Genomic DNA, 16,782 nt, shown 5'->3' on the forward strand with positions numbered 1-16,782 from the left:
TAAGAAAGTAACAAGTCCAGGTAGAGTTCATCAACAAAAGTTAATTTTAAGGCAGAATCTTTATGTAGTAAAACTGGAAATCCACAGGAAAAAGATTCTGCGTAAGTAGAAGAGTATACATTAGGAAAACAATGTGTTATATTCAAAGAACACCAACACTGTCAGCTTGTGTAAAACAGAGAAGCCATGCATCCAACCTAAAGATGAGGTTAAAAACAGAGAGCTTGGTTTCATAGGAGGCTCCAAATACCAGGTGCAATGGTCTGAATCAGATCAGATCAGAATCAGAATCAGAATCTAAATTTTGTGTGCCCCCCAAAAAATTTGTATGTTGAAATCTAATCACCAATGTGATGGTATTAGGAGGTGGAGCTTTTGGGAGGTCATTAGGTCATGAGAGCAGAGCCCTCATGAATGGCATTAATGCCCTTATAAAAGAGACTGCAGAGAGCTGCCTTGCCCCTTCCACCATGTGAGGACACAAAAAGAAGGTGCTACCTATGAACCAGAAAGTGCACCTGTACCAGACACTAGATCTGCTGCTTCCTTGATTTTGGACTTTCCAGGCACAGAACGGTGAGAAATAAATTTCTATTGTTTATAAGCTAGCCAGTTTACAGTATTTTACTATAACAGCCCAAACACACTAAGAGACCAGGCTAAGATGCATGTGACTGAAAGTTCTTGACATCGATAGATACAATTAAAATCTATAAACATTTATGAAGTACCAACTATATGTAAAATACCAAGACATGATTCCCAAGCTCAAGTATGTGGAGGAACCAGCACACAAGTAGTATATAATACAAAGTAATATAAAATAAATCCCAAAATCAATGCAGACACAAACGAATGAAATTACAACGGAAGGTATGATTAATTCCAACTGTGAGGATTTAAGCAGCTTCACAAGAAAAAGCATCTGACCCTTAAAAGATGGGTAGGCTTTCAAGAGAAAGCTTTTTTTAATCCCCAAATCACCAACAGTCAATCAGCTAAGACTAGGCTTCTATACGTTTTAAAGGTTCTTGCTGTTGCTGGAATTTACCTAATTTCAGTTCTGTGTAAAGCAATTACTATAATTAAAATTACTGTACTTGTATTATAACACATCTTTTGACATTCAGCAGAAATAAAAAGTTGTAGTAAGTAATGTAAAGTATAATCCATGCATTTTGGAGGCCAAGGCAGAAGGACTGCTTGAGGCCTGGAGTTCAAGTCCAGCCTGGGCAACATAGCAAGACTCAGTCTCTACTTAAAATAAGAAAAAAAAAAAAATTAGCCAGGTATGGTGGCACACCCCTACAGTCCCAGCTACTCCAGAGGCTGAGGCAGGAGAATTGCTTAAGTCCAGGAGTGTGAGGCTGCAGTGAACTATGATCATGCCACTGCACTCTAGCCTGAGTGACAGAGCGAGACTGTCTCTAAAAAAAAATTTTTTTTAATATAAATAAAAACCGCTCTCCACCACTCTCACAGAGCCCTTACCAGAATGTGAGCTTCTTGAGAGTATGAAGCTTGTCTTGTGCAACATTATTTCTAGCATAGAAAACTGCCCAGCACAAAAAGGCATGAAATAGTGAGCAAACACTTTCTGTATGACTCTTGTCCTACTCCAATCATTCTCCAAATATTGCAAAAAACAGTATCCTGAAAATGCAAATCAGATCCTGTCAACTTTTCGCGTAGAATGTTTCACTGCTTGTAAAATCTAAATAACTTTTCATGGCCTCTAAGGTCCCTTTTGACCTAATCCTTACCTATTCTCTACTTTGAAAATGCCAAGCTTTTCACTGCCGTATGGATAACCTCAATTTTAAAAACTGTTTTCTCCACTTTTTATATGGCTTTTTCAGATCTCAATGTCATATCCTTTGGGAGGACTCCTCTGATGTCACTACCTAAATTTGTCGTCCAAAACATCTCCCTCCCCCATCATCTATCACAGGGTCCTGTTTATTTCTTTGTAGTACTTACCCTGGTTGATATTTACTTATTTGTTTAGTTTTATTGTTTTTCCATGAGACAATGTTCCAGAAGGGCAGAGAACATGTCTTTTCACCACTGTATAACCAAAGATTAGCAACAGTGCCCGACACTTAGAAAGCATTCGATAAATTTATATTGAAAAAATGAAAGACATCTCAAGTATGTCTAAAAATGAGTAAAATTAAACCTTCTATACTTGAAGGATACAGACAGGTCAAGGTTCATCTCTAGGCCTAGGTATAACTCTACTGATAATAGCCATATTACATCATCATGGCTTGAGGATTTGAGTCAAATCTTTAGAATGATCAACTTTATTAGCTACATCTTTTTTATTTTTCCTTTTTTGAGATGGAGTTTTGCTCTTGTTGCCCAGGCTACAGTGAAGTGGCATGATCTCGGCTCACCGCAACCTCCACCTCCCAGGTTCAAGGAATTCTCCTGCCTCAGCCTCCCGAGTAGCTGGGATTACAGGCATGTGCCACCATGCCCGGCTAATGTTGTATTTTTAGTAGAGACGGGGTTTCCCCATGTTGGTCAGGCTGGTCTTGAATTCCCAACCTCAGGTGATCCGCCAGCCTCGGCCTCCCAAAGTGCTGGGATTACAGATATGAGCCACCGTGCCCAGCCTGATCAGCTACATTCTTAATTAAACTATGGGTTTAGGAAGTCAACAATATGAGAACATAATATCTGCATTCCTAAGTTCAGGAAAAATGCCTGAGCTAACTACCCTGTAACGTTAATTTTGGTAGTAAGCCATCTTTAAATTCAAAAGCGTACTTATTTCAAAGGGATGGCAAAGTGAAGTGGATGATTAAAAGTGCTGAGAAATAGAGTGTCAACACATTTTTTAAATAAAACTTTTATACTGAACGAATTACAGACATACAGAAAAGCTGCAAAAACAGAACAGTGCCCATCTACTCCTTATTCAGGCTCCTGTAATGTTAACAGCTTACAAAACTATAGTAAAATGATCAAAACTAGGAAATTAACATCGGTTCAATGCTATTTACCCACCTGCGAACCTTACTTTCATTGTTTTTCCACCAGTGTCCTTTCTTTCTGGATTTTTTTTTTTTTCTTAGGGTCTCACTCTGTCCTGTAGGCTGAAGTGCAGTGGTCCAAACAGGGCTCACTGCAACCTCAAACTCCTGGGCTGAAGTGATTCTCCCTCTTCGGCCTCCCAGTAGCTGGGACTATAGGTATGCACCACTATACCCAGCCATCCCTCTTCAGCCTCCCAGTAGCTGGGACTACAGGTATGCACCACTATACCCAGCCAATTCTCTGTTCCCTTTCCTGAAATCTGCTTTAGTCCAAGACCCCACAATTCATTTAGCTGACATTTCCCCTCAAATCCATCTGTAACTGCTCAGTCTTTCCTTGTCTTTCATCATCTTGACATATTTAAAGTGTACTGCTCAGTTATTTTGTAAAATGTCCCAGAATTTGCGTCTGTGTGGCATGTTCTCATTATTGGAATGAGGTTACACATTTTCAGAGAGAATACCACAGAAATGATACTGTGTCCCTCTCAGTGCCTTGTATCAAGGGGTTTGGGAGGTTCATGTCTCTGTATAACTGGTAATGTTAACTCTAAACACATTGTTAAGGTGGCCTGGTAGGTTTCTTCACTGAAAAGTTACAGTCTTCTGTTAAAATAAACAAACACCTTGGGGAAAACATTTTGAGACTATGAAAGTCATGTTTAACCTCAAACTTTCACACACTAATTTTCACAACCATCAGTTTGTCTCATGGTGATTTTCTTTTGGTTTATTCCCATCTATACATATTAATTGAAATTCTTCTATGAGAAAGCTGTCTGTCCATATGCCATTTATTTATGTATTTGATTACTTGTTTATATCAGCATAAACTCATGGATATATATTTTATTCTACGATTAAAATACTATCTTTTTTTGCTCACACATTTCATTTCTTTTTTAAAACTGCCAGTCTCTTGTGTAGATTCACCACGATGAATTTAAGCACTCTCCTACCTATAGGCAATTAGGTTTTCAAAATTTTGCAATTAGGAATAATGTTGTAAGTCACCTTGTACATATGTATTTTTATATTTTTGGACATGTATATGCATATAAATCTAGACATGGGATAGCTGCCTCTAAAGATCTACACATGTATATCATATATAACCCATATAAAAAAATCACTTTGAGGCCTGGTGCAGTGACTCATGCCTATCATCCCAGCATCCTGGGAGGCAAAGGTGGGAGGATCACTTGAGGCCAGGAGTTCGAGACCAGCCTGGGCAACACAGTAAGACTCAGTCTCTATTTAAAAAAAGAAAAAAAAAATCACTTTGGGAACTTTAATAATATTTAAATATAAAGAGGCTTTTGAGACCAAAAACTGTGAAATAAGTCACTACAAATCACAGTAACTAACTGTCCAACACACAAAGGTACAAATAGGATACAACTCAGTGGCAATGTGACATCATAAGGAAGAGTATTCACATCGAAGGCCATGATAAATGACAAAAAGGTGTTTAGAATCTCTGGGATCCTCAGATTCTCTCAATTTTTTAGGTATCATTTTCATTCCACATGTAAGACAGTGTTTAATCTAATCAGAACATGATTAATGTGTTGAACCAAAAACAAACAGCAAAGTAACCACTTACTTCCAAACTCACTTTCTGTCAAAAGGAATTACTCTTGGTACCATCTGAAGTATTCAAAGAATGGAAAATTGAAAAGAAATGAAGTTGTCTTTTCAGAAGACTTTCAATATAAATGTGGAATTCTGAATTAAATAAAAAACACAGTACAAGGACAATAAAGGTGTGGATGATACATATAACTAATATAAATGAATCTCACAAATCATAATCAACAAAAGAAGTGAAAAAGAATAAATATAATTCCATTTATTGAAGTACAAAATATACAAGGTGGGCGGACCACGAGGTCAGGAGATCGAGACCATCCTGGCTAACACGGTGAAACCCGTCTCTACTAAAAATACAAAAAATTAGCCGGGCGTGGTGGCGGGTGCCTGTAGTCCCAGCTACTAGGGAGGCTGAGGCAGGAGAATGGCGTGAACCCAGAGGCGGAGCTTGCAGTGAGCCAAGATTGCGCCACTGCACCCCAGCCTGGGCGACAGAGCGAGATTCCGTCTCAAAACAAACAAACACATTAAGTACAGGGCCAGGTGTGCTGGCTCATGCCTGTAATCCCAGCACTTCTGGTGGCCGAGGCAGGCAGATCACATGATGCCAGGACCAGCCTGGTCAACATGGTGAAACCCCATCTCTAATAAAAACACACAAAATTAGCCAGGCATAGTGGCACATGCCTGGAATCCCAGCTACTCGGGTGGCTGAGGCATGAGAATCACTTGAACCTGGTAGAAAGAGGCTGCAGTGAGCTGAGATCACACCACTGCATTCCTTCCTGGGTGACAGAGGAAGACCCTCTCTAAAAAGAAAAATAAAATAAAATAAAATAAACCAACAACCATTAAGTATAAAACACTTAATAAATATTTTAATCCCAGAATTATTATACTTAAGATAGAAATACTAAAATAATTCCTTCAAAAAACAGAAATAAGGTGGTAATGTTTCCCTTTACTTCTCCTATTTCATGAAAACATCAACAGATCACCTAAATAGCCAGAAATTTAAAACACAAAACATTGTGATAAAAATGTTTAAAAGAAGAAGACAGAATTAATTGCTATTCTACTATTCTATGACACACCAAATATAACCAAAGTCATTCGATTACAACTTTGGTGTGACAAATATTAAATAGTTCTAGAGCACCAAGTCTTCTTTCACAGTAATACAGAATACTTCAATCACATGGTATGCTAACTTCAATCTGGAATTATGTGCCTGAGAATGATGTTAATGTGTATGTTATGTAAATTACTCACTCACCACAACGCTCCTAGCGTTATTTCACATCACATTAGCGTATGGTACCAGAAAACTATGTACCGGGGCAATATTATTTGGTACTGTGGCACTGCCACTACAGAGTTTTAACTTAATAGCACTGGTCTTAGCTCTACATAGAAAAAAATATAAATATGGCCATACGTATTAGGTTTCCAAAGCTAATCATGAAAACTTCATCCACAGTAACACTCTGGATAAAGAACTGGTGTTCAAAGTGTTTCTAAATGTGGTTTCAAACTCAGCACTATTTGCAGTGTGGGCCGAATAACTCTTTGCTGTGGGGGCTATCCAGCAAACTACAGGATATTTAGCAGCATCCCAGCACTCTGCTCACTAGGTGACAGCAGCACCTCTCAAGTTGCAAACGTCCCCAGACAGTGCCAAATACTCCTTAGGGCCAAAATTGAGCCTTAATTGAGAACCACTGCTCGAAATGAAGTAACATGAGGCAAATTTCTCACAAAATTCTACTGGAAAAATTAAAAGTTCCCTCCTAATGAAGTGAATGCCTCCTTTTATAGGAAAATTCTAGAATCTCTCACGTTTCATTACATCCCTACAGTAGCACCTCAGTATCTTCTGGGGATTGGTTCTAAAACTCCCCTGGAATATAAAAATCCACAGATGCTCAAGTCCCTGATATAAAATGTTATCGTATTTGCAGATAATCTATGCACATCTTCGCATATAATTTAAATCATCTCTTGATTTCTTCTCATACCCAATACAGTGTAAACACTATGTAAACAGCTGGTATATTATTTTATTTTTTATTGTTTTATTATTCTGTTTTATTGGTGGTTTTTTCCATAATATTGTCAATCCACCATTGGCTGAGTATGGGTATGGAGGGCCCACTGTACCTGTTATGCTACTACTACCTAGTCCAGTCCTGTTAACATTTGCTCTTACAGAAGCTTTTACATGTGTCATCTCATTAATGCTCACAACCTTTAGAGACAGGAGCTCTGTAAGGAATTTGTCTCAGTTTTCATCCGGAGAAACATTATTTTATAGGCAAATACAATAAAGAGCATTTGCTAATACTTTTTTCAACTATTTTATGCCTTGAAGTTTCATTTGCTCTTTTTTGTAATCTGGATATTAGCTTTCTTTAGAAAATATTTTATATTCCTTAAATCTTTAACATGATAAATAATAAACATAGATAGGAATAAAAAAAAGGAATGAATTTAGTTCCTGGCTACAGATGACTGAATAAATTACAAGTGATAATATTCTTTAAGTTATTTTAACAAACTAAAGAGACTCAAATGATATTTCAAAGCTTGTTGAAAAAACTGGTAAATTTACCTAGAAAAAAAGTTTGGAGATAAAGTTAATGATGTTGAAGATGATCTACTGACTTTGTAAACAAAGTGCAAAAGAAATGCAGAAAGGCTGGGCCCACGCCTGTAATCCCAGCACTTTGGGAGGCCAAGGCTGGTGGATGACCTGAGGTCAGGAGTTCAAGACCAGCCTGGTCAACATGGTGAAACCCCATCTCTACTAAAAATACAAAAAAATTAGCCAGGTGTGTAATCCCAGCTTCTTGGGAGGCTGAGGCAGAAGAATCACTTGAACCCAGGAGGTGAAGGCTGCAGCGAGCTGAGATCACACCACTGCACTCCAGGCTTGGGGACAGGGCAAAAGAAACTCTGTTTAAAAAAAAAAAAAAATTGGATTAAAGACAAAACAATGAATCTAGAATGAAATGGAAACTTCTATGTGATTATCTAGCATATGATTAAGTAGATTTAAAAATATTTTTTAAAGAATACCTATTTACTAAGTGCTACCAGGAGAACTGGGTATCAGGGTAAAGAAAGAGTACTTTAAATTTATGTTTTATAAGATATATAAAATAAACTCCATATGCATTAAAGCAATGAACACTTACAAGAAACAAACACATACACACAGCTAAAGAACTCAAAGAAACTAATAAGTTTAACTGTGTTGCAAATGGGAGATTAAGTGAAGAAACAGCCTAGAAAGGACAAGGTAAGCAATTTAAAAGATTTTTTTTGAAAAGAGGTTTAAACAACACAATCATAAATTTCAAAAGAAAGATGACTGAAAGAGAAAAAATACGCAACAATCATCATTCCTCAATGTCATTTATAACATAGCAATCCAAAGTAGGTGATATGCAAAGATCTTCATGATAGGTAGCAAATTTAATTAAAATGTGACACGGAAATTTCAGATAATAAATCATTACATGTGAAAAACGGACAGTGTCACTGAAGAAATGAAATATGACAACTTGAAGATGCCATTATACATGTGTAAAATGAGCAGAAAATTAAATAGAACCGAAGTGGCTATGGGGAAAACAGAACGCCTGCAAACTGCTGGGGGTTCTCTAAATTAGCTCATCTTTGGTAACAGAAATTTAAGAAAAGCTACAACACTTCATATACTTTAAGTTTGCTCTGAGAAATCACCAACGGAAATCACCAAATTGGGTACAATTCATCTGTACAAATTTGCTCGGTGAAAACTGAAAATTAGGTAATGTCCAGAAAAAGAGGAACGTGTGTAAAGCTACTGAACTCTGGAGTCAGCTGAGAATAGTAGTACAAGCATCAATATAAAACATATAACTCACGGAAATGCTTAAACGATAAAAAGTTTTTAAAAAGCAAAATACAAAAGAGTGTATATATGTATTAGTATTACAAGTAAGTACAATTAAAGTTTAAAAGAAAATGTAGCGGGATGTAAACAATAAATATTATGAATTAATTATTTTTCTAGTACGTTAATTAAAAGTTATCATTTTTAAACAAAAGCCAAGGTATATGACCTTCAGTTTAAAAACAGAAGAAACCAACTCCATGAAATTCAAGCAAAGATATGAAAGAAGAAGTTACTTGGAAAATATAGGAAATATTTCTCAAGTAAAGGGAAAACACAAATAAGGAGTTTGGCTAAGAAATGAAGCCAGAGTCAAAGGCTCCATTCCAGGGCTATGTAAATATGGTTAAAAAGCTAGTTCAGAACTGAAAGGCACACTAAAGTCTAAGGAGTGAAGTCTTATCTCTCTTAAGACTCATTTTAGAGATATGAAAGTTTCAAGTGGTTAAGTGATATCTTTCTTTTTCAGCATTTTATTAGGGACAATTTCAAACATGCAAAAGTATAGGGAAGATAATATCATAAACCCCATGTCACCGTCACTCAGCTTCAATAACCTATCAAAAAATGGCCAACGCTTCCCCTACTACCACCGGAATTTTAAAAAGCAAATCCCAGTGTTAGGGCACTGGTGCCCCAGCAATCTCCAAAGTACTTTTAGAGTCTCATCATGAAGTTGGCAGATTTAAAAATACTTTGTTTTAAACAACTTACTCATCAGTCTTTCTTATGCTCCAGCTGTCTGTCCTAGGCCAATGAAAGCCCCTTCATTCTTGCTCCTGTGTCCATCCTTACATGACCCCAGCAGTCTTTGACAGGTTCTCAATTTTTCGTATCACATGATGCTATAGGGCAGTGATTTTTCAAAATGTGGTTCCTCGTCCAGGAATGTTATCGTCACCCAGGAACTTATTAGAAATGCAAATTCCCGGGGCTTTCCCCAAACTTACTGAATCAAAACCCCTAGGGATAGGAGACAGCAATCTGTAACAGCCCTCCATGGAACTCCAATGCACACATGTTTGAGAACTACTAATTTAGGTTTATCCCATACATTTCTTGCTCTAATCCTGGAATGAGTAATTTCTCCAAGAATTCCTAACTTCTTTTATTTTTATTTAATTTATTTCAGAGACAGGGTTTTGTCCTGTCACATATGCTGGAGTACAGTGGCACAATCATAGCTCACTGCAACCCTGAACTCCTCGGATAAAGCAATTCTCCAGCCTCAGCCTCTAAAGTAACTTGGACCGTACAGGTACACCATCCTGCCAGGCTAATTTCTTAAATTTTTTTAGAGACAGGGTCTCACTATGTTGCTCAGGTTGGTCTTGAACTCCTAGTCTCAAGTGATCCTCCATCCCTCACCTCCTGCGTCGCTAGGATTAGCATAAGCCACAATGCCCGGCTGTATTTCTTAATTATGTTGTTGTAAATGACAATCCAGTGGTAGGGAGTACCCCTAATACCCAGATTGTGATCTCTAAATATGATTAACGGGGCCAGGCACAGTGGCTCACGTCTATAATCCTAGCACTTTGGCAGGCTGACGCAGGAGGTTTGTGTGGAGCCAGGAGTTGGAGAACAGCCTAAGGCAACATAGTGAGACCTGGTCTCTACAAAAAATTTAAAAATTACAGGTCTGCAGTCCCAGCTACTCGGCAGGCTGAGACAGGAGGATCACACAACTGCCCTCCAGCCTAGGTGACAGAGTGAGACTGTCTGTAAAATAAGTAAATAAATAAATAAACAGAAATATACTTAAGTAACTGAGTAGTTAGTAAAAGAACTGAGATCAGATCCTAAGTATCCTAACTTGTAGTCCAGTGCTCTTTTCACGGTATTTGAATGAATTACATCTCTGTGTAACTTGCACATGGCCATCAGTTATCTTTTTCATAACTTTGATACTTATCATTTACTTAGACAATTTGGGGAAGTCAGTCATCCACTCTAAATTAGTTTTCCTTATATGTAAAATATAAATAATATAATCTATCTTATTTATCTTTTAGTTTATATAAAAAGGAAATAAGAGATTACATATGAAAGCACTTTTGGTGTTAAAACAACTGACAGAAGATTAGAAGAGTATTTTTGGTTCATAAAGACAGATTGCTAACAGAAAACATTAAATGATGAGAGGGGAAGATAAATGAAACAGTTAAGGCGTTAACATAAAGAGGGGCTTGCCTTATCATAAAATAAATATTTTCTATAATTAAACAACAATGTGGCCATAGTTCAAGAACGAAGGTTAAACTGAAATCCTAGAAACAGACTAATCATCAATTTCATAAAATATAAAGACATCAATTCAAGTTTGTGAGCAATGAAATAATTCCCTATAAACATTCTAGTGAAGTTGTTAGCAATAAAGAAAAAATATCCTCACCACACAAATACCATAAAATGAATTAAAAAGTAAAGGTAAAAATACGAAAGCACAGAACAACTTACAAGTATTTATGTGTAAATACATACTCTCAAAATGGGGATGAACTAAGCAAAACATTTATGGGAGGAAAAGCTAACAATGGAAGAGAGATTTAACTTACATTAACAAACAAAAGAAAATTCAACACTTGAAAAAACAATGTCACTGGTAATCAGAGAAATGTAAATTAACACAAAATGAAATATTTTCCACTCATCAGATTTGTATTTTGTTAACCAAAAAAAAGGAGGAATAACAGAAAGAGGAGAAAACTGCCAATATTAACTTATTGGCAAGGATGAGGAAAAACTGGTGTGCTGCTTTTTTCAAAATTTGGTGCATTTGAGGAAATTTTAGACTTTTTCTATAAATATAATCAGTAAAAGTTACATAAAAGAGGAATGAGAAAAATAAGTAAAAAGTAGAGTCTTCTTCATATGTTAAATGAATTAGCTGTAAAGCCTCAAAATGGCTTCTGCATAGTAACTCTTCCGAATCTCTCCAGTAAAGATTGTAATTGTGGCACATACACAGTATCAGACCCAATCAGAAACTGTTAACTAGAGAAAAACAATCTGGCAGTGGCTTAGACTCAGCATGAGTTTCAGAGACTCCAGCGTGTCTACGGTATTCTTCCCTATAATCTAAACCTGCATTCTGAAGCATTAGGATCAAGACAAAGAGGACAGTCCACAGATTCAGGAAGTCCCAGTTAAAATCATGGCTGAGCCATTCGGAAGTTGTGTGCGTTTATGTACGTAACGCAATGTCTCTGAATCCATTTTACCCGGTGCAAAATGTATACAATACCACCTGCTCCACTTGGATTACTGTGAAGGTTAGAACAAAACCAATGACCAGAGCCTAGTTTCAAATACTGAGGACCTAACTGGCACTTATGATATGATAGCTGCTACTGCTGTTATTGAGCCTGGTTTAATTAATCTGTGAATAATTAGGTTTAGGCATCAATGATCACTCCACTGAAGTGAAAAAATACAGTTTATATGTCACATTCTGTATGACTGTAAAATATTCTTGCTAAATTGAATATTTAAAAAGAGGAAAGGAAGGAAAGATAGAGGGAGGTTAGAAGGAAAAGAGGAAGAATGGAAAAAAGGAAGAAAGACACAAACTAAGATTAGCAATCCATTGTAATGGACGGAACTGGCAGAGAAGTACACTGACAACCCTGAAGCCTAATATAACCCACTCATTACACTGTCATTGAACTTACCAATTACGTGTCATCAACTTGAAGCAAGATGAACTTTCTCCTATGCTGAGGTGTCCTCATAAAGCTGTGGAATAAAACTTGCATTTTCTATTTAAAGCCATTCCTTCATTGCTAAACAGTTGGTCTGAGAGGAAGGCAGCAAGCAGGGTTAGACAGAGAAAAAAGAGGAGGATAAAGATGAAGAGGAAAACAACACGCGATTATGGATCAAATCTCTTCACCCCATCCTTTCCGGTTCTCCTTGTGTTCTAACCTGGAGCTGCTGAGAGCTGTCGTTGAGGTTGTCCTCCCGTCGCCGAGCCTCCTCCAGCATTTGTGCACTCTTCTTTTTTTCCACCTGTTCCTTGTGCTTCAGATTTGCTACCTTCTTATTCTGGTCTTTCACTTGCCTAATGACAGAAGGAGAAGAATCAAGCTTTGCATATGCATGCATAGAAACAATATGTTTATTTAGAGACTTACACCAGTGACAATAAGGAGTCATTGAAAAACAACAAATAAATATATACTGTAAAATTTTTCCACAATTCCAAATTCTTTCCTGTCAGCGGGAGCATATTTGTTTACAAAAATAAGTTTTCCCATAAAGAACATGTATTTCAGCATGTACTCTATGAAGAACAATGAAAGCATAAAACAAAAGAAAGGCATGGGATAATCTGAAATGACTAAAAAGAAACCAAGTCAGAGATTTTGGAAACAGGGAAGCAGTCTCCTGACATCGATGCACGGAAATGTTAGAATGGCTGATAGAAAAAGAAAGTTTTGTAAAACAACTCTAATGTTACCATTATTAAACATTTCAAACATGCAATACACTGTATATAATGTAGATGTAGATGAAAATAACAACATAAAAATCTAGAAACCTAGCTTAAGAAATGGAACATTATATTCACTTCTGAAGCTCCCTGTTGTGCCTCTCTCTACTATTGGTCTATCCTCCATTAATAAGAACAACCTATATCTCGACATTTATGTTTAAAATCCCCTTGCTTTTATTATTGTTTTGCTACATATATATATATGAGCTGTTCATTTATAGCTTACATGTTTTTGAGCTTTATAAAGATAAATAATTATTCCTTTTTCTTTTTAGTACAGAATATTCAGTATTATTCCCTTTCAATAGGTTTCGAGACTTAGACCATTCAGAGTGTAATGTATCTTTTAATCCTCTCCACTTTCACTGAGGTGTGAAATAATACATGGCAATTATTTTAATCCACTCCCCCAAAGATCACAACTGGGTTGTTTCCATTTTCTTGCTATTTTAAATAACGCTGCTAGGTGCACTCTGATTTACCTGCGCAAGGAGATCTCTAAGGTATAGGCCTAGGAACTAAATTGCTAGGAAACACAGTAGGTATACCTTATTTTATTTTCCAAGAAGCTATATTAATTTATACTCTTGCTAGCTGTGCTTAACAGTGGCCATTATAACTCTTCACATCCATTAACACATGGTACTTTCTAAAGGTTTCCAACCGGGTATAAAAAAAAAATAGTACTTCATTATACTTTTAAAATGCAATGTCAAATGCATTTAACCACCTTGGCTAAATATCTTATACAGTTTTTGGTCATTCCTGTTTCCACTTTTGTGAAATAGTTATTTGTGTCTTTTGTACATTTTTAAAATTAAGGTATCTTTTTCTTAATGACTTGTAGGTATTCTTTATACATTATAGATAATAATACTTTATCCGTCTGTTATATGTTATATAAGTATTTTCTTCTAGTCTATGATATCTTTACATCTTTTCATTGACAGAATTCAATTTTTTATTTTTTTTTTGAGATGGGCTCTCAGTCGCTAAGGCTAGTGTGCAGTGGCACAATCTCAGCTCACTGCAGCCTTGACCTCCCAGGCTCAGGTGATTCTCCCACCTCAGCCTCCTGAATAGCTGGAATTACACACACGTGCCACCACACCCCGCTAATTTTTAGTAGAGACGAGGTTTCGCTATGTTGCCTATGCTGGTCTTGAACTCCTGGACTCAAGCAATCCACTGGCTTCCACCTCCAAGTGCTGGGATTACAGACATGAGTCACCATGTCCAGCTTAAAATTTTTAATTGTTTCAAATGTATCAATCTTCTCCTTTACAATATACAATTCTGTGACATTTCCACACAATCTTGTCCATCCCAAGTTCATAAAGATACTCCCCTAAAACGACGTTAACTTTGTCTTTCACGTTGTAGTCATTAATCCATCTGAAACTGACGTTGTATATATTATGAGGTAAGAACATACTTCTATTTTGAGGGGTCTGGTATAAGATAAGAATAAAATTTCTTTCTTTTACAAGTATTTAGAATGAATTTTCCCAGGAATATTTACATGCATTGCCATGTACAAAGTTTCTATATACATGTGTACCTGTTTTGTGGCTATGTTTGTATATTTCTGTGCCAGACCTATACCACCTTAATTACTATACCTTTACAAGAAGTAATTAGTAAGGCAAGGCTCCCTACCTTTTCCTTCTTCAAACCTGTCTTCGCTATTCTTGGCGCTTTACGCTTCTCATAGAAATTTCAGAACTAGCCAGTCAAGTTCCACCAAACCAACCAACCAACCACAGCAACAAAAAACCCAACAGCAGCCTCTGGGATTTTGATTCCAATTACACTGAAGCAATATCAGTCTGGGAAAAACTTCATGCTTTTGGATCTTTCAATTCATTAACATACTACAGATGCTCCTCAACTTACCATTGGGCTATATCCCAATAAACCCACCATAAGTTGAAAATATCCTAAGTTCAAAATGCATTTAAAGCACCTAATCTGGAAAATATCAGTTGTTTACTCTCTGGTTGTGTGACTAACTGGGATCTGTGGCTCACTACCACTGCCCAGCATCACAAGACAGTATCATACTACATACCACAGAAAAAGATCAAAATTCAAAGTATGGTTTTACTGAATGTGTATCACTTTTGCATTATTGTTAAGTCGAAAACTTGTCAGTGTGTTTATCTATTTCTTTAGGTCTCCTTAAAAGGCTTCTAACAAAGCGTTATATTTTCCTCCATGAAAGATGTGTATATATTTTATTCCTATGTACATTATACGTTTTGTCATCATTTAAAATTCCATACATCATGTCATTACATCCTTATACATGCTTCCTTATGCATCTCCAAAAAAGAGCACTTCTCAACAATGTAAACTGTAACAAAATTAACTAATTTCTCGATATCAATATAGCCCATATTCAAATTTCCCCATTCGTATCAAAGTTTAGTTTTTACAGCTACTTTATTTGAATCAAAATACAAAAGTGCCCATACTTTGTACTTATTTGTTAGATCTTTTCATCCCCTACTAATCTAGAGAAAAGTCTCTTACCTCCTCCAATGTACACTTTTTGAATGCCAGTGATTTTTTTTTTAAAGGAAATCCATTATTCCACACAATGACTCACATTCTGGATTGTATGTTTGCTTCTTCATGATAAAATTCAACTTGTTTCTCTGTATCTCTTGCTTTTTGTTTGTGCTGATACTGAATATTAGCTTTACAGACTTGAATATATTCAATTTTCATTTTTAGGTAAAAATAATAATTAATGGTGTTGTGTAACTGACATTGCCTCACATCTGAGAGCATATAATATAATGTCTGGTTTTCTAGCTCTTTTTTTTTTTGAGACAAGGTCTCATTCTGTTGCCCAGGCTGGAGTGCAAAGGTACAATGTTGGCTCACTGCAACCTCCACTCTCGGGTTCAAGCCATTCTGGTGCTTCGGCCTCCCAAGTAGCTGCGATTATAGACAAGCAACACCACGCCTGGCTAATTTTTGTATTTTTAGTAGAGAAGGGGTTTCACCATGTGGGCCAAGCTGGTCTCAAACTCCTGGCCTCAAGTGACCCGCCCGCCTTGGCCTCCCAAAGTGCTGGGATTACAGGCGTGAGCCACTGTGCCTGGTCCTTGGTTTTCTCACTCTTAAAGAGGCTAAGATTAACCAGCACGTCAAGGCAGCGACAGCCCAGCCTCTCCTGTGTGTAGACTTCACCTTCCTCAACCTCCCATCTAATGACTCGATGCGCTAATGGACTTTTCCCAAATAAATCATTCTAATAACTTTTTAAAATTACATTTTCTAGTGGCTTTTTGCTGGCATATAAATAGGAATATGATTCCCATATATGGGTATTATATCTAGAAAACCTGCTAAATGCTCTTGCTAATTCTAATTATTTTTCTACAGATTTTTTTTCGGTTTTCTATATATTCGGTTTACAATTATATAATACATCACCAAAGTAAACCAATAAAGTCCTTATGACTGATCACAAAGGAATGGAGATTCATGAAATGACTGATAGAATTAAAGATTATCATCCTAAAGAGCCTCAATGAGATTCAAGAGAACCCAGAAACAAAAATCAGGAAACTCAACAAAAATCAGGAAAACAATACATGAACAAAACAAATAGTTTAATAAAGGAATAGAAACTCTAAAAGAACCAAACAGAAATCCTGAAACTGAAGAATACACTGACAACTAAAAAAAAAAAT

At 36.6% G+C, this 16,782-nt stretch overlaps 1 protein-coding gene across 9 annotated transcripts in view; it reads right to left on the bottom strand.

Annotated features, from left to right (window-relative positions):
* The window catches only part of LOC105484242 (ELKS/RAB6-interacting/CAST family member 1), a 541,895-nt gene that overhangs the window by 283,968 nt on the left and 241,145 nt on the right, over nucleotides 1–16,782 (bottom strand). For all 9 annotated transcript variants that reach the window (XM_071070649.1, XM_071070651.1, XM_071070652.1 and 6 more), the window contains one exon: nucleotides 12,505–12,640. In XM_071070649.1, coding sequence (XP_070926750.1) covers nucleotides 12,505–12,640 — 136 coding nt within the window. The remainder of the gene's footprint in view (nucleotides 1–12,504; nucleotides 12,641–16,782) is intronic.

Source organism: Macaca nemestrina, chromosome 10 (assembly GCF_043159975.1).
Source record: "Macaca nemestrina isolate mMacNem1 chromosome 10, mMacNem.hap1, whole genome shotgun sequence".
NCBI classification, from domain to species: Eukaryota; Metazoa; Chordata; class Mammalia; order Primates; family Cercopithecidae; genus Macaca; species Macaca nemestrina.